General features: G+C 39.2%; 1 protein-coding gene across 2 annotated transcripts; it reads right to left on the bottom strand.

Annotated features, from left to right (window-relative positions):
- Positions 1-3,555: 3,555 nt before the first annotated feature.
- Positions 3,556-17,602, bottom strand: bin2b (bridging integrator 2b). 2 transcript variants are annotated; one of them, XM_050038980.1, is made up of 12 exons: positions 17,161-17,602; positions 14,318-14,398; positions 13,093-13,147; positions 12,543-12,637; positions 10,292-10,387; positions 9,994-10,101; positions 9,794-9,879; positions 8,313-8,388; positions 8,044-8,126; positions 7,059-7,863; positions 5,810-5,902; positions 3,556-4,068 (listed from the first exon to the last, which is right to left on the bottom strand). In XM_050038980.1, the coding sequence occupies exons 1-12, from the start codon at positions 17,251-17,253 to the stop codon at positions 3,958-3,960; spliced, it is 1,782 nt and encodes a 593-aa protein (XP_049894937.1). In that variant the 5' UTR covers positions 17,254-17,602; the 3' UTR covers positions 3,556-3,957. The 2 variants fall into 2 exon arrangements, with proteins under 2 accessions (XP_049894937.1, XP_049894936.1); XM_050038979.1 differs by having other exon boundaries at positions 3,556-4,071; positions 17,161-17,601.
- Between the last annotated feature and the right edge of the window lie 6,643 nt (positions 17,603-24,245).

Here is a 24,245-nt window from a genome sequence, read left to right as displayed (position 1 = left end):
TCAACCAGTAACATTCACCTGACAAAGCTTCCTGTAGGTTAAAAGAGCTATTCATTGTGTTAAATATCTTAGTATTGTGTTAAGAAAAAGGTCCCAAATAAGGAAAATGTTTTCTTCACTTCAGTGGCAAAAACAACAGCTGTTAATCAGGGCTCATGTAAGTTGTAAACCACTTCATATCCAGATGTTTTTTCATAAGAGAATCACAAAAAAACCCTTACTACTTTTACTGATCTCATGCTCTTCTTCCAGGAATCAGGGGCGAAGTGGGATTTTAATCCAAGTCAGGCGAGTATTACACTAAGTCCCTGTGTCACTGTGGTGACTTCATACAGCAGGAATGGTGCGAAATGAGGTTTACGCCAATAAAAGTGACTTTGACAGAGTCATGCAGCAGCAGTACATTCTCATCTGGAACAGAACAGACCCCAAGGAAAGCTTTCACTCCAACCTTTATTCAGCCATCAACCCCAGTTGCATTAGTTACTGACCAACCTGAAACGAACCTTTTCAAGAACTGTTTCCACAGTGGGGCGTCTCATTGATCACTTGAGATCATGAAGGACAAGACCATTGGTACAATGTTACCTGCACCTTGCTTCCTCAACATTTTCGTTGCAGTTCTATCCATCAGTGAATAAGAATGTTTTAATCTATGTTGAAAATTTGAGGTTTGGAGTTCATTCTTGACCTTAGAAATGGCAGTTTGTAGTAGCAATATCACCTCAAGGTTCATTTAGGCCCAATAATTTTGATTAGATTCTTCATCAAGAGATGAAGTTCACCTGTTCTCATGGAGTTGTTTTTCTAGACAGATTAACTTTGACGCTCAACATAGTGTATATAGTCGTAAAATATGCCAAATCCTCAACAAACAATTCCTTGACAACTGCAAACATCATCTGCTGATGAAGGTCATGGGATATGATCAAAAGCTGTTATCAACTGTCCTGAAAAGGTCTGTTTAATCAACCAACAGTTGTTTGTTCAATACTCATAGATGTCAACAACTCCCAGTCTGCCACAAAATGGGAATAACTCTTCTCAATGCTTCTTTCACAGTGGACACAACTGTGTGATGTCTGCAAAGTGTCAGTCTAATCCCTTTATTGAATGTTCCAGGGAAGAATGCTTTAATATCTCCAATGACCAAGCCACATGGCTCTAAAAATGGCAATGTTGGTTTATCTGTCTGTCTAGCAATTTGGTCCAGACTGAAAAGTCTCAACAATGATTGGATGCCATGAAATTTGGTGCAGATATTCATGGTTCCTAGAGGATGGATCCTAATGACTTTGACAATCCCTTTGATTTTACTCAAGTGAAATGTCACCAGGCTAAAATTGTAATTAGTACTTTGGTTTACAGCTAAATACTTGCTAAACTTATGACATCCCCATCACCTTTAGCTGTACTCTGCAAACAAAAAGCATTCTAACCTGCTAAAATAGGACAGTGAAGATGGCATATGTTAGGGCAGCTTCACAGCAGCATGTTGGCTTTGTCACTGTGAGCATATTAGAATGCTGGCACTAGTTTATAGCACAAAGACCCACTTTGCCTTTACTGCTTCAGAGCTGCAAGCACGGCTTTAAATGCTTTGCCTTTCAGAAAAACGATTAGTTACCAGCACAGCAATGAACTGCTATTTTTTAACACCCACAGGAATGGTAGTCAACTCGTTTTTTTACTAAATGTGTGATACTGCCATGTGTCAGTCTTTTCGATATATGAGAAATTGCAGTGGTTCCCAACTGGTCCAGTCACGGCGTCCAGATTTCTCCTTAAAGGTCCATACAGCTCAATACATTCAGCACCGTACTTGCGTTTGGCCATGTCCTCAAGCAAGTTTGCCGTCTTTGTCAAGTAGCTGTCCGTTAGTTGTTCTCTCTACAGCAAGAAATGGCACCTCAAAATAAAAGCTCTTTCGGAAATTAGCCATCTCACTATAAATTACCATATAATGCCGAAAACTCTGTCTGTGGGTCTGTTCCACGTTTTTCTCCTCACTGACTTGCTCAATCCATGTGAAATTTGGCACAGTGGTAGAGGATCATGGGAGGATGGGAATGAAGCAATATTACATCAATTGGCCAAAGGGGGGCGCTATAGCAACCGAATGAAATTGCAAACTTTGAATGGGCATATCTCATGCCCCATATGTCGTAGAGACATGAAACTTTGCACAGAGATGCCTCTCCTCATGCATGAGGAACAAATTTGCCTCAAGAACCCATAACTTCCGTCGTTTTCAATTTTTTGAAAAACACTTGAAATTGATATCTTCCTAGGAAGTTTGATCGATCTGCATGAAACTCAGTGAACATAATCTAGGGACCGATCGATCTGCATGAAACTCAGTGAACATAATCTAGGGACCAATATCTAAAGCTGTCAGTCAGTCATTCTGTCTGTCCCACGTTTTTCTACTCACTGACGTGGTCAATCTATGTGAAACTGCACATAGGCATTGAAGATTGGCATAGGTAGAAGGTGACAAAGCTACCAATGGGTTTGGATTAGTACTTAAAAATTAAGTGTTTTTTGAGAAAGTTGACACGTTTGGGAGTCCCTTGCGGCTCATTCAGAATGGACCAATGACCACTTTTGGACCGCAACCCACCAGCTGAGAGCCAGTGCTCTAAATGATGTTGCTGGGGTGGGGGACATGTTATCAGTCCCAGTGGTATGACCTAACTGTAATCACACCAAAAAAAAGCATAAACCCAACCAGCTAATCACAATCACTCTAAAAACATGTGAAACAGCCAGCAGCTAGCAGCTAATGGTGCAAATTCTGCAAACAGCTAACAATGGCAACAGTGCTGACAGAGCTTATAGTGTTTACCTGGGGGACACTGGAGGGTGGGTGCTACACCTATGTGACACCGCTGTAGCATCACCCACTGTATGAGCAAAATGCAGAGCAGCAGCGAATAGCTAGCCAGTGGGACACACACACAGGGACTCATATGCACTAACATGCATGTGCAGCTGGACTGGCTGCAACAACAACACATAGAGGTTGCATGATTCTCTGCTCATCACTCAATAATATCTTTACATAGCAAATAGTGGTTTGCTGCTATATGAATGCTCTGAATGTTGTAGCCACTCCTTTAACTCCTTCTTTTGGTGTTACCTCATCATCCGGCTGGCTTTGTCTGTGCTTAGTCCGGTGATACGTAGACACTCCAACACACTTCAGGTTCTTCCTCCCACACAGTAGACCTGCCAAGCTCGGTATGTTTTTATACAAGACAGATCTTTCTTCCATAAACTCCTCACAGTCAATCAGTCAGTGTGTCTCAGTTTGCAGGTCTTGACAATATTTTCACATTCCATTGTGGTGAATCATTGTAGTCCTCTCTCAAACTCAGGCTGTTTATCTCCAGTCTTGCAGCAACAATTTCCTTTATTTACAAAATGCAAATCCCATTTACTGTATATCCGCTTCTCTTAGACTGGAAACTCCTACATCAGCTAAATAAATGGCCCAAAATGAAACCTTATTGTATTCAAATATGCAGAACTTCATACCAGAACAACCTCCTATTCTCTTTTACTTAGAAACTTTATTAGGGAATTTTACAAGATCACAGCATCAATATAAAAACTTTTTTCGTTTCACAGTGTTTCACGGAAAGACTTTGAAAATGCAAAAAGAAGAAAATACTGTAACATTTAACGATCCAAACACTCTTTCACAAAATGTTCTAAAGCTCAGTTGCTTTTGTTCCACAGGTTGCAACATCATTGCATGTGAAGCCCCACGTGGGACTTGTGCTCATCTGTTTGTACAGCTTCTGCACCCACAACATATGGGTTCACTCCCTCTGTGTGTGGGTGTGTGTGAATGTTTGTGTATGTGTGTGTGTGTGTGTGTGAGAGAGTGTGTGAGTCACCAACTGCTCGATGGAAGAATAACGTATTACAGACTGAGGACTGACTATTGCCTCACTCTGCTTCAACAGGCCGGAGGAGTTTTTCCGGGAAGATCCCACAGTGATTTTGTAGATCCCTGTGCTGGTTCCAACTCTCCTCCCTGATCCCCTTCACCAGGCCTTCCTGCTGCGAGACACACACATTAAACACATGTAGCATAAGATTTTAAGTGAACAATCCACACTCTGATCAGATACTTTGTGAATGAGTGTTAGGATTTACTTTTGGTGTGATTTCTTGCACTCTAAGGGACCGACAATAAAATCTGGGGTTGTGTTCACTACCTGTCTTTTCTTACCATTAGGCATCTCAAATGTCTCCTCCTAAAGAGTTTCCTCTTAAGAGCAATTGACAAAGCTGTGGAGAGACACTTAGAGACTAAGAGAACTCCTAAGAGAACTCCTAAGCTAAGAGAAGGTGACATAGCTGACCCTGTTGAAGTGGGTTAACATGGGATTGGTCTGTGTCAGTGAATGTGAAATAAAATATTCGTCAATATGTGAAAAGGGGTGTGCAAAGGAACTAGATTAGGTCAGATTAAAAATTTTGACATTAAATTATTAAAAAATAGAGAATTAAATCTAACAAAACAATTAAAACATTGAATTATAGATTGAATTAAAAGTTTAATTAATTTTGATTAATTAATTTTTTATCATTTTTTAATAAATGTAATAAATACAATTTAAAAAATGTAATTCAAGTCTAAATTAAATTAAATTTAACTATACATTTGAAAAAAATATAAAAATTTTTTTTGAATGGACTGTAAAATGTTATTACATTTATTCAATTTGATTAAACATTAAATTAAAATAGATTTCAAATATGAAGCAAAGTTAAATTTGACTTCTTTTTTTATACTTAAGAATTTTGCCTTTAATAGGGAAATTCTACATTAAAAAAATGTATACAAAAGCATGCAAATCCAGACAGGGAAGATCAGGTGCTGAACAACGGATCATGCAAAAGATGAAAAAATAGAGTTTGCACACTAGACTATGTTCCCATGAACATATATTTAGTAAAATAACCACCAAGGTGACATGCTCTTCATCAGGTCGGATAAAGAGTGTGAAGCTTGAAATGTCACCGAGGTGGTAATTCAATTAAATATGTATTCATGGGAGCATAGTCCTGGGTGGTGACTCTAATTTTTCATATCCTACAATTAGCATATCCATGCGTAGTCTGTCGATGGCCATAAAAAAGCTATATATTGCTACATTTCATTTGGTAATTATTTAGTCTACACTCAACAAATAATAAAAATGTATTATTATGAATAAACTCTCACACAAACGTGAATCTGAAGTGTTCATTTTTGGTTTGATATTCATTCTCACAGACAGTTCACCATCCCTGCCAACAGCATTTTGCCAGTATCAACAAGACTGTTTTATTTGTTGGTGAGTAGACTGGATCCTTATTAACTGGATCTAAAACGCAGCTTATTATTTTTAGGAGTTTCTCCTAAGCCTTAGGATGTTTTGTGAGTGTGGCCCCTTGTTAAGTAGATATTTTATTTCAGACATTTGAAACATTTCCTTCTGTCAAACTGTATTTTATCAGCAGTGGAAATGCCTAAATGTGACATTACCACTGAAAGTTACCCACAGAAAAGATTACATTAATCACTCAACAAAGAACCCAGACATGATGAAAATTACATCACCAGCAGGATGCATACATGGCTTAAACAGAAAGAACAACTTCCCACAATACACTGGTCTAAACAACATATCCAGGCTCAGAACACAGTCCAATGTCCACAAAAATGAGCAGTCTTAACAGGAAATGTGTAATCCTCTATGTCTGAGGTACCACAAAGAGTGAGCTAAGCTTTGCAAGAATGCACACAAACCTCTTGAGTGTCAGCAAGCACCAGGATGATGTCTCCCTCTTCAAACTGGAGCAGACCCTCTTCAGATGCTTCATGGCTCTCTAATGCCACCCCCTGGTGTAAAACAGTTAGTCAACTTTAAAAGGGCAGTTCACCTAAATTATTAAAACAGTTTCCAGGTTTAAAGAGATCTGACATGGCATGAGTTTTCATAGGAACTGCTTTTTTAGTTTTCAGATTTCAAAGGAAATGTTATTCACCTTCTCTGTATTGAAGTGGAAACTGAAATCTCTAAGGCAGATATTTTAGAAGCTCATCATAATAGTCATGTAGAAAAAACACTGATTTCATTTTTACAAAGTATGATTTTTACTAGATTAAGCCACTGAATAGTTTCCATCTGCAATCTCTGGGCAGGTAGACTAACACTTCAAAATACAACTAATACTCCTTTTATAACACTGGTACGTACGACTCTTCTCTGGGCTACCTGTGTTACTGTTAGACAACATCTTAGCATTTTAGCATTATACTGTAATTGTCACGTGTGGTCACGATTCACCCAGTTTACATAGTTACATAGTCTCACTTTGAAAGAACAGGTAAAACAGTTCAGGAAAATATGTTTGTTTGCTTTCGTCAAAGGAGCTGTATGCAACATTCAGAGTAATCTATGATTCAGAGTCTCAGTGGGGACTGCCTGCACACAGCTCTCAACATGGAGGTGGCTGTGCCAGCAGCTAGCAGCTAATGGTGCTAACAATGTGAACAGTGCCAACAATGGCAACAGTGCTGACAGAGCTGACGGTGTTAACCACCGGGAACCAGAGGGTGGGCGCTAAACCCCAGCGGTAGCAATTAGCGAGCTAGTGGGATACACACACAGGACTCCCAATGCACTGACATGCACATGTGGCCGGACCGTCTACCACAACAAACCACAAAGAAGCTCAGATTACAACACACCCTGAGGAGCGTGACTTAATTCTCTGCTCCGGACGCTATTACTCCATTATGTCCTTATAGCAAAGAGCAGTTTGATGCTATATTAATGCTCCGAATGTTGTATACAGAATCTTTAAAGACTGAGATAAGAAAGTCAACATTAATCTCATGTTGGTGAAGTTCGGAACTGGAGTTAGAGCACCTAGCTCAGTATAGGAACTGGAGGCAGGGGGAAACAAGCCAAGTGTGGCTATGTCCAATGCAAGAAAGCAAATTAACAGTTTCATCCAAATGTTAAAGTCTTCCTTAAATTCAAGTCGTGTACCTTGTATAGGAAGCCTGGTGGATTGTCTGAGCTGGAGTCATCTCCTGAGTCAGCTGTCTCCTGGTGGACTGATGCTTCCTCTGTCTCCTCCTGCTCCTCAGCAGGTAAGATACAGGGTTTTTCCGTGGAGCGGAAGGAGATGCGAGGGGCCGGGACTGGTGGAGGTTTGGGCTTGGCCTGCTCTGCTGGTGGATCGCTCACAGTCTCCTGCTCTGGACTCTGTGGGGCACTATCTGCAGAATCAGAAGGACTGGACGCCTCCTGACTTGTGGCCTCCGACACTGGTACTACCACCCCAGAGTCATCCGACTGGCTTGTAGCAAGTTCAGCTTCTGCTTCCGCCACTGCCTCTGCCTCTGCCTCCGCCACTGCCTCTGCCTCCGCCACTGCCACTGCCTCTGCCTCCACCACTGCCTCTGCCTCCACCACTGCCTCTGCCTCCACCACTGCCTCTGCCACTGCCACTGCCTCTGCATCTGCCTCTGCCTCTACTGGACTCTGACTCCCTGTGCTCCTGTCGCTGTTCTCATTGTCGCACACTGACTGCCTCTTTGGTGTGTTGGCACCGCTGGAGCTGAGATCTGAGTCTGACGAGTTGACATCTTTGGATGAAACAGAACTTTCTTCTGGTGGGACAGGTTCTTCAGAGATGCTTTGAGGTCGTTGGACAGGGGAAGAGGGCGCAGCGTCTTTTCCATTTTCGGTGGATGCATGGATGGAGACGTGGTCAGCTGGGAAAGCAGTATTGCAAGGGATGGGATTGGAGATAACCAGAGACTTTCTCTTCTTTGACTTGCTTGTTGTGCTATTTGAAGAAAAAGTACCTTAGTTATTTTTGAACATTTAAAAATCTACCTAAATAGAATAATTCGTACTCCAGCATACTGAACAGAAATGGTGGACAGGCAGCATTATGTATGTGTGCTATTTACCTCCTAGACAAGAAGACATTGTTGTTGGGAACACTTGCAACACAGTGCCTTACCTGTTCAGACCCTTGATGATGAAAGCTTTTCCCGAGTGTTGAGTCTCCAGTTTCTTCATCACATTGTACAGCTCATGGTTCAGCTGCAACACAAAGTGCAACATAAACACACAAACCAACTTGCCACACAAATACCATATCTATCATAGTTAAATATCACTTAAAGATGCAGTTGGAAGTCTTTTTTTTAATTGGATTTTTCACACATCATGTAGAGCACATTACTTTTTTGCGATTGTGGAAATGAAAGGATGTCTGTCATATCTTACCACGCTCATTTCCTTATAGAAGACATCTCTCAGGTTGGATATGTTTTGGAACACGGTCACGTAGCAACCTATCCGACTACAGAGACAAAGACAGTTTATCTTTCAGTTCATTCATACTGTATGTACTTCAATAAATCACGTTCAGTTTATGTTGTTGTATGAACATTCTGGAAAATGTCTGCATGGACTGATTCCATCAGAACATTCTACAGGCCATTTACACATCTGGCCCAAAGTTTTGTTTTGTCCTTCCAGTCAAGAGAGGTTTTGCACATCTTGTTCAGAACAATCATGCAGGTTGAGTTAGTTTTTCCAGTCAGACTTATGTCTTTCAAGTGGTGCGGGTGGCCTCGGGATTAAAGCTACAGTGTGCACACACAACTTTTTGTCATATTTGTCATTACATCAGAACAGTAGTATCTGAGGCAGTCTGTAAACAAACAAAAAATCGTGTTCTTCCCCTTTCTCCTTGCAGTGCTTCTAATGGCATTTGCTAGAATCCATCGGCCAGGTGCTTGGTTTTCACTCGCATGTCTCCAACATGGAGGGTGGGTTGAACACTCTCATTTTACAACTAAACAGTACACTAAAATATGTTTCTAAAAAAATTAAGGCGAGAAATAGGCAATGCAGCAATACAATCTTGATTCATATTTGATAAGTGCTGCCCACTTTTGGAGTATGGCAGCAGTTCATGAGCAGTGATTGACATGTATGACAGCTGCGTTAGAGACTCCTCGGCTCTGATTGGTTGTTTTTGTTAGTGAGGTGGATTTGTGTGAATGCCATTAGAAGCACTATGAGGAGGCCTAAGAACATGATTTTTTCTCACAGATTATATGTCTCATGTACTACTGTGTGGATGTAGTGACATTTTCAGCAAATATGACAAAAGTTATTTTTACCAACTTTAGTTTTAGGGTGCAAAACATGAACCACAATGTCTCCAGTTTATGTCTGGCCTTGGTTGCACATCATTCCCATCTTTCTCTTGCTCTCTGTCTCATTTCCTGTCAGCTCTCCACTGTTTGCTATCTTATACAGGTATAATCCCCCCCCCCCCCCCCCAAAAAAAAACACAATAAAATAAAAACAGAAGTGGAGTGAAATCCTACTTTTCTGCACAGAAGTGTTTTGTGCTTTCTAATGTATTCTCATTCAATATCTGAGCACCTTCCCGGAAAGGTTTTGAAAAGGTGAAACCTGGACACATTTCTGAATATCTCTATTGGGATTATTTTATAATAAAACATCTTAAATAGCTTATTGGCACATCTGCACACACTTTTCACATACTGTATGTTCTGATTTGCCTGGGTTGCTCTTGTTAGTCTGGAATACCAAACAAGACACTGTCATGACATCGTTTAACTGGTTTATTTATTCTACACAGATATTCTAACTTTACTTATCTTATCATGATCCAAAACTCCACTCATTCCACTCAGTGTTACCTTGGACTGTGTCGATTTGTACCGTACCTCTGATAGAGAACAGGCAGCTCCTCCCTCAGCTCATTATTTATTTCTTCAAAGACATTCTGGGCTTTGTTGAACTCTTCCTCTGCCTGATAAAGAAGATTAGGAATTCGATAAAAAAAAATAAATAAATACTGACAGTAAACTCTTATCAGACAACACTCTGCATTTCTGTGGTATGTGCACTGTAATACTAATGCTACCTTTGCTATTTTGGCTTCATCCTTTTTCTTTGCATTCTGTAGCGCTTCCAGGTGGTGACGTGCTGAATCGTAGTCCACCAGCTTGCGACCACGTTTAGCTACTCGCTCCTGAAACACAGACAAGTGTTTCGAATTAAGAGATATTTCAGTGAATATGTCATCCACCAGTGAGAGGGTGGATTATCTCTATGTGTGTCATTGAAATCAGACTGGTGGTATCTAAGAGGCGCAGAAGCCATTCTAGTTTTTGCGTGCAGTTTTGGCAGGAACTGATTCAACTTAAAAAGCATCAGGTTACCTTGACCTCAGGGAACTGGCTTGTGTAGTTCTCCATGGTGCGGACAATCTGGTCACATAGTTTCTCTTCAAAGTCATTCCACAGCAAGTCTTCACTCTAAGAGACAGTTGTTATCACATTACTGCAACTGTAACACATGTCTCTAAATACCAGATAACTTTAAGCAAGCCACAAACATAACTTCAGCAAATACGGATTTAATTATGTTGCACAATATAAAAAACCTTGACTCACTTAAACTAACAAAATGCAGCAACTGACCAATGAAGGGAAAAGCTTATATCAAGATCTTCGATGCTACATTTATCAACACTAATCTCATGAAAGAAATTCTGTTTTCCTTTTATTATTTATAAAAAAGGAAGAAAAAAGGTTTATGGACAAATGTTATTGATATGTTGCAGCTGAGCAGCTAATTAGCTATCTAGCATGCACACTGACGTTAGCAGTACATTTTTTTCCCAGTAAATGTTTATTTGGTTACTTGTTCAACAAGCTTACATGAAGAACCAGACATGTGCTCATGTTTGTGCCTTAGATAAGACTCAAGGGCTTATGTGGGTAGTTGCTCAGAGTCTGTGGCTTTTGGTGTGTCTGCTGTCTGGCTCTGTGAACGTCTGCTCTGCCTAGGATAGAAGTATTATCAATTGGAGATGGGAAAAGTTGGGTTTAAAAGTACTGATATTAAAAAACTGAATTTCTGACAAAGTTGTCAAACTTAAAATATGTGACTCCACTGTAGCATTTCATTTTGGACATCAGGATTTATGCTCATCACCTTTAAACTGTAGCAACATTCCCCTGAGAAGGCTATGTCTCCATCTTGTGTGTTTATTTTAATAGTTAGCTGGTGAACATATGTGTAGCACTTTGCAGCTAAAAAACTAAAAACTACCCTCAGGTGTCTGTCGAGACCAAAACAGAGCTAAAAGGAGGGAGAATATTGGACTTATATTTGCCAGGTGGCCAGAAACATGATCCCGAATGAATACTCATGTTGCAACTGGATCTGTAAATAAATATATTTGCTAACATGTTCGCCATCAAATGTATGACGTCATAATATGTCAAACATGTGTGATATTCAGCTTGTTGTCCAGTTCTGCCCCCAAAGTAGCTACGAAAACAAAACAACAACAAACAAAACAGATTAACGCTGCTTAAGACTTGTACAATACATATGCCTGCTTGCAAAACAGGGACCAAGTTAGTCTGGATGCTTATATTTCCATGGTAGCTTAGATCAAGCTTCTCTAAAGCTACAGTTGGAACATTTTATAAAAAAATTACTTGGTCATATTTACTGAAACTGTCACTATATCCTGACACTGGTATGTGAACCAGTTAATATGGGGAAAAATCATGTTCCTCCGACTCCTCCTAGTGCTCCTAATGGCATTCTAGAATAATTCACTGTGCCTGAAAAAAAGCAGCCAATCAGAGCCAGATGGAGTCTTGAACGCAATGTCAATCAGTGCTTGTGCACATACTGCGCAGCCCCCCTCCTGTGCGCATGCTCTCACTCAGTCAAGCTCAATATCTTTAGTGTGCAGCTTCAGGAGGACCATTGCAAACACAATGGCTAAGAAACAACCACATGCAATGCAATCTGGCCATTCCACCTTTGACGACAACAGCGTACATGGCAAAGACAATTAAACAGAAGAAGACATATGACGAAAAGTGAACTAAAAAGAAAGAGTAAAACAGAAACTGAGCTGGCATTAGTTTCAAATCCACGTCAGTAAAGCCACTCCGATGTTTACTCTTGTTTTATCCCTGGCTCAGTTTAACTCTTTCATTTTAGGTAGCTTTTCGTTGATGGTCTTCTTTTGTTTGCTTTCCTTATCTTAGTTTGCGCACTGTTACTGGCAGTGCAGTGTGCGCACGAACAGTGATTGACAGCTGCGTAAGAGACTCCTCCTGGCTCTGACTTGTTTTTATTCAGGCATGATGGGTTCTTGCAAATGCCATTAGGAGCACTAGGAGGAGCCAGAGGAACCTGAGTTTTTTAGACTGTGTCATGTACTACTGTCAGGATAGAGTCACAGTTTTAGAGTAATGACAACAAGTTATTTTTTATAAAAGTTACCTGTAGCTTTGCACCTGCTTGGTAAAACCAAATTTGCTGGAAATAAGCCCAACCTGCTGAAATAAAATTTGATTTATCAAATGACCTGGCTTTGAGGACCTTTGTGGCTCTCAGATTACTGTTCAAGCAAACATCCACTAAACCACGTTATGAACATACCTCTGTAATGACAGCGAGGTCCCCCACTCCGTTCCAGTCTGGTTCGTAGATGTCTCGCAACGTCTGGGACAGCCTCTTAGATGTCTCATGCACAGCTGTGGAAAGAATCAGGAAAATACAACAAAAAAAGTATTTATAACTCCATATGGATCAACTTATCATCTAGCATCAGCAGCACAGCTCATTGTGGCGGTATTGTTTTTAGGGTTTGTGGTACTGTTGCTACACCCACTCCAAGAAGGTCAGAACAACACTGGTTTCCTGAGTGGAGCTCACAATGCAGCAGCGATAGCTGACAACACTACAACAACACAGCAGTTTCTTGCATATGAATCACATATGCAGTGCTGCGTCTGCAATTTTTACTGCAGGATTTTATTTGTTCTTGTTCAACATGGCAACACAGACAGAATTGCAAAAGTCGACACAGGGTCCAAGAATAGAAGACATCCACTTCCCTATTATTCACCAACTGTCCTCAGCAAAGAGCAGCGTTCTGTTCACACTGTGCTGTGGGTCTGTATGTGCTGTGTGTGCTTTCATAACGTACCTTTCACAGCTGTGTGGTAGGCTTTGACATCTTTAAACAACCTGGTTCCATCGATCTGTGTGGAAATACAGAGCAGAAAATGTGAAGTCAACTCGGGTGACACCCAGCGACATTAGCGCTGGGGCTGACCGGTGCCATTTATGCTTTATCATTTCCTCAGCAGCCTCGAATGTTGAAATCAGTGTGCTTCTGTTGGACTGCGGCCTGCTTTTACTTGCAGCGTAACTTTTTCTGCATCAAGCTGCATGTAATCCACAACACTTGATAGTCAGACCAAAACATTGTGTTTTAAAATAAACAACAATCACAACATTTGATGTGGTGATGGTAGTGGTGAAGTGAAAGCAGCGTGTCTCGTCAGCGTGTAGACTTCCTTCCTGTTGCTTCTCATCAGTTTCCCTCCAATATGTACTGCAGTTGTTGCAATAAACCCTGAATGAGCTTTGAGCAACTTAAAAGTGAACCTTTGTGACTTTTGCCAAACAGCAGCAATTGTGGCCACAAGTGGATAATGATGAACACTAAAACACAGCGTTACAGCAGCACAATTAGAAATGAGACATGCAGTAAGTGTACTAATTTAGTAGTTTTCATTATATAGCAATACAGTTTGCAAACATTAGCACATAAGCTAAAAGTAAGGCTGTAGCAACACAACCTCAGAGTGTACTGTACTGTATGAGGAGGAATTTTATTGCTTTTAAATTGAACCTTTCATTTGCAAAAAGAGGGTTGTGCTATTTCCTCTTTCCACTGTTACAGTCTCACTTTTCAATCCTTTTAAAGACCAAAACTGGGCCAATTTATTAATCCATGAGGAGGTGGGTAAACCTTAAAATGGATCGTTTCTTGAATCTGAGCATTCTCATTTCTTTTAGTATCAAGGGTAATGCTTGTGTACAGATATCTAAGAGACAGAACAAGCTGAATTTATGCAGAATAGATAAGCCCTATTTCCTGTCGTCAAGGCTGAGCTGATTGTGTGAACTTGTGGGTTGGCATCTCATCGCAACAACACCCAAAACAGAGCAGTCCCTTTTTTTTTTAGTTTCACCAGTGCTCCATTTAACTAGAGATGTTAGGTAAGAAGGATAAAAGAAGCCACCTTAAAAACTCACTGAAGCAAAGCACTTTCTGTGACCTTTATTTGCATCTTGTGATGAGTAGCTACGGACTACTTGGTAGAGAGAGCTTCTCGTGTTAAAAAGGTTACATGTTGGTGTACCTGTTGTTTGTTGAGGCTCTGGAAACATAGTTCAAACTGTTCGTCCTTGGTCTCCATGGTTTTGCCCAGTTTTTGCAGGACCTGAGGGAGGATGGCAGATTCAGAGTATGTTTCAACATCAGAAAGGTAAAATTAGTAAGTAATAGAGCTAGACTGATAGAAGGGGAACTCCAATTTTACTCATAAATATCTGTTGTCCAGGTGTTGGGAAGTTGTACTGCTTCTATGGAAAAAGTTGTATTCAAGGGGGCTAAACACTTTTTAAAATTAAATGTAAGACTTTTTTAAGACTTTTAAAAGGTACGCAGCCACTCTGTGTACACTGTGTATAAAACCTTTTGTGGCTCCAGAGGTAGATACACACAATCTGGTCAACTGCCTCAAGTGATGTTACTTGAGTCTGCATTGGTTGGGGCTGAAGACGGGCTGAAGACGGGCTGAAGTGAAATAATCTGGGGGTGAGGAGTCAGAAATGATCTTAAAGACCTTAGAAGACATTCCTGATCTCTACAGCAAGCTAGAGGAGGCTACATTAGCCACAACTAGCATAACACATCCGAATTTCTGACCAAACCGAGTAAATATTGCTGCAGTTGGAACAGCTACATGAGCCACCCAACAGCTACATGACTTGTCCACCATGCCTACACGTCAGTCCACAGTCAGCGCCCTTAGAACCTTGGTACAGAATTGGAAGCCCCGAAGAAAATGCTAAGTTAGCATTTCACTAGCTATGAAGTGTAGCGAGGTTAAAAGAGAGCCAATTAAGGTTAGGTTTTGGTTAAAACGTAGCACTCCAATGGTTAATGTTAGGAGTTGGGGTGAGAGTTACATCTCATTATGCATAGGGTGAATCACGTCTTCACGTATAATGAGTTATTAAGTGGATTATTCCTGTGTTTAGCCACATATTTAGTATGACGTACCTGTAGCAGGGTACAAATAACCATAGCAGCATTGATGGGTTTATCTTGTACAGGTGGGAGACACAGTTTGAAGGGGCATGTTGTGTGCATACCAAATGTAATGTGGTTGCAGCTATAATAAAATTTTTCCATTGGATTTTGAATGATTTCAGAAAATAAACTGTGGCAAACAAAAGTTTATGATACTTATTTACCAATCAGGTATTTACTGACCTTTTTAAAACTTGTAGAGCAAAACATTAAAACTGTTATTCCAGGCATCTAACTAAAAAAAAAAAACAATTTAAAAAATCCCCTGACTTCGAGATGAGGGAACTGGAAATGAAAAATTTCACAATTTCACATTTTAGGGCTCATTTCTGCAGCACATATACATGTCTTGACCAATTTGTCTGCAGTCCAATTGCACTGTGGGTAATTTAGACAGTAGACAACAGTTTTTGACAAGGTGGAAAAACGTATTACCTAAAAAAGACAATATCTCTGGTTCTGCTGTATCAATTTTGATATTTTTTTTACTGTCCATCATGAGTCTGACATTGCCCTCGGGAGTGCAATGCTAAATTGGTGGTCTACTCTTTAAATAGCCAGGCCGATATACTGGCCCAAATCAGCTCATTGCAGATATATTGGTATTGGTGTACATATTGGCCAATAAGAAGTTGCACTACAGAAATGTCAAAGTAGATTTCAGGTGACTTAAAAACAGTGTCACCACTGTCAGGACATTGGAATACACAGGTCAAGCTGATTTAACAGTGTAGCAGTAATAATCATAACGGATTAGTGCTGCACACACAGTAACACATACTCCTATGCCTCCAACAAACTAGAAACACATGGCCAAGTATTACATCGTCCTTCACAGTCCACTGCATGCAGCTGGTTGAGAGCCTGAACGCCACATCACATGACCTTTAACTTTAAATCTGCAACAAAGGCTCTCATTATCATGTCTATACTCTCATTTTCCAGATGAAAACTCCAACTCCCTAAAATAGGCTCCGGTCTCGCAGCTCAGAGTACATGCAAACTGTAGCTGCTCTTCTGAGGTGGAGCAGCAGCAGCGAAATCAAACAAGTCAACCACAAACAAAAGTGCGAGAAAGGCTCAGCAAGCTAGAGGAAGTGCACAGTCAGGAAGTGGCAGCTTGTGTGTCCGCACACAGCTGTACAGTGCTGAAAAACACTATGATGCTTAGACCAGGGGAAGTCCAAGCTACTGTTTTATTAATGCACCAGACTAATAGCCAAGGTGATTATTCAAATGTAGACAGTTTCAAACACACAGTAGACACGGCTTATGGCACATGTTTTACAGCCTTGTGCATTGAATTGCCTGCACAAACAGCAATTCCTTTTCTCTTCTGGTCAGTATCACAGGTTGTTACAATTTGTTATGATGAGGCTTTACACGATTGTATCCTCACACCTGGGAGCATTTTATTATGAGTTACAACTTGTTACAGAGCTTGATAACGGGACCATAGATAGGGAAAGTAACAGTAGCCACAGAGCAACACAATTCTTAAGCAACAGGCTACAGCTATTGTCATTTTCTCGTTTGCCAATTTCTTCTATGTGGGCCTCTAAACTACAGCTATACTGGACTAATCCTCTGAAGGAGCTGCTTGTCCCAGTTTGGAAGCCTTCTTGTAAATCCTATGCTAGAAGCTAAATCCCCTTCAGACATGCCTCATATTCTGTTTAAAACGTTATTTGAGCTACTCTGAAGGTAAATCTGTTCACAGTAGGGCATTTAATTAGTTTATATAACCACAACGTAAACCTGGATGACAGAACAAGCTTGATCAAGTCTGTCTCACAGCTCACCAAACTAATGTCAGTGCCTCTAGCGTACAGTTCTGAAGTTAAACGGACCCAAAGAAACTTTACTAAGTTGTTTTCCCTGACTTACCTTCTCCTGAGCTCGATTCAAAGACTTCTGGACCCGTTTGGCGAGGAATCCAGCTCCAGCCTGGAGGTTCGGGCCCATCTTGTTCTCTGCCATCGTCAACTTTTCTGTGCGTCTCCTCACTGAAAGCAATCCGCCTCCCGCTTGTCTGCTTCCTCTTGAGAAACTGCCTCACCGCTGCTCAACTGCGACTTCAATTCAAGGCGATGGAGGTGGAGCAACAATGTGAAGTGTCAAGACACAAGGATTACACACATACACACTCACACACACACAGGCGGTGTTAAAGCCAGCTGGACGCCAAATTCTTTACATCATCATCATCATCATCATCATCATGTCTTCTCTAGTTTCAGCTTGTCCGAGGAATTATTGACATGAGTCTGTGCGTGTCCTGATCCGCAGAATAAACATCGTGTTCACTGTTGCAAAACCTCGCTCCACTCCCAGCTGCTATCAAAGGTGGAAGTCATCCAACACTCACCTGAAAACGATGAGCAGATTGCGTCTGTCTGATGATGCGTACCTGATTCAGCAGTGTGACGTCAGCAGGGTAGCCGCGGATTACAGGTAGTGCTGAGTTGCTTCTTCTTCTTTTTTTTTTTTCTTCAAATATTCATGTACAAACAACATGGTTTTGAAATCTTTGCCTTACATCGCACAAACGCTCCATTTTTTTTTCATGAATTTAAAGGGCAACACCACCTAAACTAATAATTCCAGTATGCTATTTCCTGGCCCACATAAGTTCAACCAGTATTTGTGAACATGAGCTACTCTTTCTCAAAGCTAACAACCAGGGCAGAAAGTCTCAAATTTGTGATGTCATAGGGTATAAAGTCTGGAGCTGCTTCAGAGACAGTGAATGGGAGACTGGTTTTGAGGATCCACAGAATTTTGTTTCTTTTTTTGTTTGTTTAGATTTTATTTCTGAGTTTCAAACACTTTAACAATACACAAATACAGACAAAAGAAATACATGACAAAGAAAAAAGATGATGACAAAAACAAAATATTAAAAAATGAATAAATAATCATAATAATAGGAGTAATAATACAATTGTTAAGAAATTATGAGAGAAAGGATAACACACTGCCAGCTAAGGGAAATAAAGTTCAAGTATATGTCAGTTCCTACTATGTCCACAGGAGGGTTGAAGCTAAAATATAGCATCCATGGGGTAAAGACCATGGGTGGTCAAGGAAGGTCCAACAGACACCTAGTGTCCTGGCAGATCAAAGCAAAGTGTACAGTCCAATGCAAGGAGGCAGTTCACTGTGGTTCATCAGCTTGACTCCTTGAGGTGGGATTTACAGTTGTGCAGCAGATCCTACGTCATTGTGCAGTGGTGTGTCTGTCTCTCTGCAGTTACACCTCCAAAACACTAGTTAGTGTCTTGGTTTCTGTGACGTGCTGTAAGGTTTAGTTGATTCAAAACACACTCAAAACACATATTAAACACACATTTAACATGGCTTAATAGCGACAATTTCAAACACAAGTACACAAATCGGCTTCACTATAGACGAATTCGGCGAGCGATTTGTGTATGCCGCCATCTTGCGGTGGCGCCATTGCTGCGGTGACATGTGTCAGTAATCAATTCATTATGCTGTCATTGTGAACTGACTCTCTACAATAACAGCATCATGAATAGCTGGATTGATGATGTTAGACAGTGGCCTCCGGTAACTGATGAAGGTATCTTAAATGAGTACCGATATTAATATAGAAATTAATCATTTGTTTGAGCGATAAGCAGGAAAGATTAGAGTAATAGGGAGATAATAGACTGTATCATTAAACACTGTGTAATATAACGTTAGCATACGTTACGTGTGCTGACGTTAGCAAGCTAGCAGCGTGACATTTAATCATTATGGACAGGCTACGTGACTAAAAACAACAACAACACGTGTTTGTGTTTTGTTTTAGGTATTCAAGAATATTTTATTGATCGCCTGGCCTCCGATGACCAGAAAAACGGCAATTACAGGTCTCTGATTGAGGGTCAAAATTACCTGAGCTCCGGATGGGTCGGGCAAATTTTACACCGCCTTTTAGACGACCATCACATCATATTGAAGGCGATCAATATTGATCGCCTTCAATATGATGTGATGGTCGTCTAAAAGGCGGTGTAAAATTTGCCCGACCCATCCGGAGCTCAGGTAATTTTGACCCTCAATCAGAGACCTGTAATTGCCGTTTTTCTGGTCATCGGAGGCCAGGCGATCAATAAAATATTCTTGAATACCTAAAACAAAACACAAACACGTGTTGTTGTTGTTTTTAGTCACGTAGCCTGTCCATAATGATTAAATGTCACGCTGCTAGCTTGCTAAGGTCAGCACACGTAGCATATGCTAACGTTATATTACACAGTGTTTAATGATATAGTCTATTATATTATTATTATATTATCGCTCAAATAAATGATTCAATATCGGTACTCATTTAAGATACCTTCATCAGTTACCGGAGGCCACTGTCTAACATCATCAATCCCGCTATTCATGATGCTGTTATTGTAGAGAGTCAGTTCACAATGACAGCATAATGAATTGATGACTGACACGTCACCGCAGCAATGGCGCCACCGCAAGATGGCGGCATACACAAATCGCTCGCCAAATTCGTCTATAACTCGCAGCATTCACAGACAAACACTTGTCTTTAACCGGACGCATTTTCCCACAAATACAACATGCTAATGTTATTAGCATAAGGCTATGGCATTTTACATTGTATAAATTAGCCTAGTGGCTAGCGATCTTTTCCTCTTCTCATATAAAACAGCAACATTTAACAAAGGTAAGGGCACATAATTTGGCTCCATTACAACTCACAACATTCACCGACAAAACAACTGTCATACTAAACATGTTTTCCAAACAAATACAATATGCTAATGTTATTAGCACAAGCCTATGGCATTTTACATTTTATAAATTAGCCTAGCAACAAGCGGAGATTTCCTCTGCAAATATGAAGCCAGGATAAATCACAATCAGGACTACATAAAAAATGCTATTTTTATGGAGGCTTTATTTCTTCACAATTTATTTTTTCTTATCTGTTAGATAAAAGTAAATAAAAGCTTTGTTTCCACTGAGGGAAATGGTTTTAGCTTACAAGAACAGCACAGAGGTCTGCATCACCGCGACATGTAGTTACATCTCTGGGGAGGTGCATGTCAGGCTACGGCGTGGGTGCCGTAGCTATGGCCGTCGATTCAACGCAAAAGTATAAATTCCACATTACTCGTTTGATATGTTTGGTAAAAGGTCCCCAGATTTTAGAAAACTTGATGAGGGAGTTAGACAGAGTGTATCAGATTTCTTCATGATGTAGACAAGAAACCATGTCATTTGTAAAGCAAGGAGGGGGAGCTAATTTCCATTCTCACAAAATAACCCTTTTTGCTATGACTATATCAAACATAAGTTTTGTTTTCTTTTTTATAGCCAAACAGGCGTTATCCTATAGTAGGCTAAGTTCTGACGCAGAAAATGTACCCATATAGGCCTACTCAGAACATTACCTTGGGTGCTCTCAGTGTCATCTTTCACCATTTATTGTCTGTGGAGCAGACTTTATACCCTATGACATCACAAATTGGAAATTTAGCACTCTAGTTTTTGGATTTGAGAGAGATTTGTTAATGTTTACTAATATTTTGGACTGTCTTAGACCATAAGAATAACATATGGATTTTGAAAATGGGCATAGTTCCCCTGTAAGGGCTTTCTAATAAGACAGAAAGTCGTTATGAAACACACTAAACCTATGTTTCACTTACAAATACTTGGATTTGTGTAAGTAAAACTTTCCAAGTAGAAGAATGTTATATACCATGAAGTCATCCTTGCTGTTATCCACGATGAAGCCATAAACAATGTTCATTTGAGAAAAGTTTTTAAGTTGAAAAACTTTTGGGGAAAGCTAGTCATGTACATTAAGTCATAAAGCTACTGAATACATACACTGGAAAAATAAATGATGGGTAGAAGCTGAGGTGCATTATCACTTAATTCAAATAAGCCTTTGAGTTACATGACAAATCTTATACTTACAATGGGTAAATTTCACATGCATAAGGCAAGATTCTCTAAGTCCTTCCCAAACTTCTGGTTGAATTCAGTTTGTACATGGATACATTTACATATTGGTATATTTTGAAGAATTATTTCCTGTAGCTACTAAGTTATATTGATTTTATTGATATTGTTTATTTATTATGGTGAGATACTTTTTTTATATTTAATTTAATCTATTTACTTTTCATGTTTCATTTGGTTGATAAATAGTTTTTCAACACACTGGGATCTAAGTGTACAAGGATGTTCATGTGTCCATGACCAGCTGAATGTCTGATCACTATTTTCAGTAGGGTTACAAATCTGAAATAAAGTATGTTAGACTTAGCCTTAACCATGGCTTCGCAGCTTTGGTCAGTTTGTTTTAAAATATCAAGTTTCTGATGTACACCCTGTCATATGAGTCTCTCCTGTTTCTGATTCACCTGTTCTACAACTCTGATATCAAATTTCCTCATCATGTTGGGGAACTGAGCACTGCACTGTTTGCCAAGTCAGCCACTGTTGACATTTATGCTACTCATAATAACAAGCCTAATATGACAAACAAATATGCTCCAACCCAATGGGGCCTACTTCACATTAAGGAAATAAGACACTATACATGCCATTTAACTGAATATTTCATTATTCCTCAGATATTACAGGTAAGCCTACTTCTGAAATTCCCAGCCTCCTAATACAATTAATTTATTATATTGACAAAAAAAAATGTAAATGTGAGTAGAAAAGCCACTCATGATTTTGGTGTAGAAGACTGTATTTATAAATAAGGCTTTGGCCCACAGAGAACCACGAGAATGTAGGCTGATGGATTACTCAACAGGCCTACTGAGCACAAGCTGATGAGCCCAGGAGGTCAGGGGCCCAAGAGACACAAAATGACTACATAAAGACATAAGACAAACATAAAGAGACACAAAATGACTACATAAAGACATAAGACAAACATAAAGAGACACAAAATGACTACAAAAACACATAAAACAACTATAAAGTGACACAAAATGACTACAAAAAGACACAAAACAAACATAAAGAGATACAAAATGATTACAAAAAGACACAAAACAAACATAAAGAGATACAAAATGATTACAAAAAGACACAAAACAAACATAAAGAGATTCAAAATGATTGCAAAAACACATAAAACAACTATAAAGTGACACAAAATGACTACAAAAAGACACAAAACAAACATAAAGAGATACAAAATGATTACAAAAAGACACAAAACAAACATAAAGAGATACAAAATGATTACAAAAAGACACAAAACAAACATAAAGAGATTCAAAATGATTGCAAAAACACATAAAACAACTATAAAGTGACACAAAATGACTACAAAAAGACACAAAACAAACATAAAGAGATACAAAATGATTACAAAAAGACACAAAACAAACATAAAGAGATTCAAAATGATTGCAAAAACACATAAAACAACTATAAAGTGACACAAAATGACTACAAAAAGACACAAAACAAACATAAAGAGATACAAAATGATTACAAAAAGACACAAAACAAACATAAAGAGATTCAAAATGATTGCAAAAACACATAAAACAACTATAAAGTGACACAAAATGACTACAAAAAGACACAAAACAAACATAAAGAGATACAAAATGATTACAAAAAGACACAAAACAAACATAAAGAGATTCAAAATGATTGCAAAAACACATAAAACAACTATAAAGTGACACAAAATGACTACAAAAAGACACAAAACAAACATAAAGAGATACAAAATGATTACAAAAAGACACAAAACAAACATAAAGAGATTCAAAATGATTGCAAAAACACATAAAACAACTATAAAGTGACACAAAATGACTACAAAAAGACACAAAACAAACATAAAGAGATACAAAATGATTACAAAAAGACACAAAACAAACATAAAGAGATTCAAAATGATTGCAAAAACACATAAAACAACTATAAAGTGACACAAAATGACTACAAAAAGACACAAAACAAACATAAAGAGATACAAAATGATTACAAAAAGACACAAAACAAACATAAAGAGATTCAAAATGATTGCAAAAACACATAAAACAACTATAAAGTGACACAAAATGACTACAAAAAGACACAAAACAAACATAAAGTGACACAAAATGATTACAAAAAGACACAAAACAAACATAAAGAGACACAAAATGATTACAAAAAGACACAAAACAAACAAAGAGATACAAAATGATTACAAAAAGACACAAAACAAACATAAAGAGATACAAAATGATTACAAAAAGTTGTGTCCAATGACTGCAGTCTGTGTGTCTTGCTTCTGTCAGAAGGGGCGGAGGACCTTTTTACTTGTCTGTGCCCAGAGGGCCATTGTCTCATTCTGTTCATGTCCATGAATGCCTATCTCTATTGATGCCTATCTCTACTGATGTCAGTATCATTAACCATCTGATTGAGGACACTGGTGTATTTTGGCTCCATCTGAAAACTTGGTTTATGTTAATAAATAATAAAATATTGAAATGATCATAGGAAAAGCCTTTAAAGAAAAATAAATACCTTATTGGGGAGAAGAGGAGGAGACAGAGTAGTACACTGTAAAACCCCAATCCATCCATGACGCAAACTTTTAATGTTAAGTCTACATAAATGCCCTGGACCATCAAAATGACATAAAAACTTTATGTTTACTTGCAACAAAAACCCGTCCCTTGTAAGCTTCACACAAGTTTGGTGTTAACTCAACATTTTGTTAGTTTTGAGTTAATTTTGGGTTGACAGAGCTGATCTTGCCTAATCAGTTTAAGGCCAATAAACAACATTATCATTGTGCACTTAACATATTGTGGCAGATGGAGTTTCCCAGCATGCTGCGAGACAATGTGTTTAAGGCCATTAGGAGAAGAAAACTGTCTAAATGTGTTCTAATTTACTCATGTTACCCATTACACAGTGATAAATGTTTATAGATTACACAATGGTTCTAATGGGTT

The sequence above is a fragment of the Epinephelus moara genome, chromosome 24 (genome assembly GCF_006386435.1).
Source record: "Epinephelus moara isolate mb chromosome 24, YSFRI_EMoa_1.0, whole genome shotgun sequence".
Taxonomy (NCBI): domain Eukaryota; kingdom Metazoa; phylum Chordata; class Actinopteri; order Perciformes; family Serranidae; genus Epinephelus; species Epinephelus moara.
The sequence above is the reverse complement of the archived record's forward strand: the minus strand, read 5'-3'. Positions and strand labels throughout refer to the sequence as shown.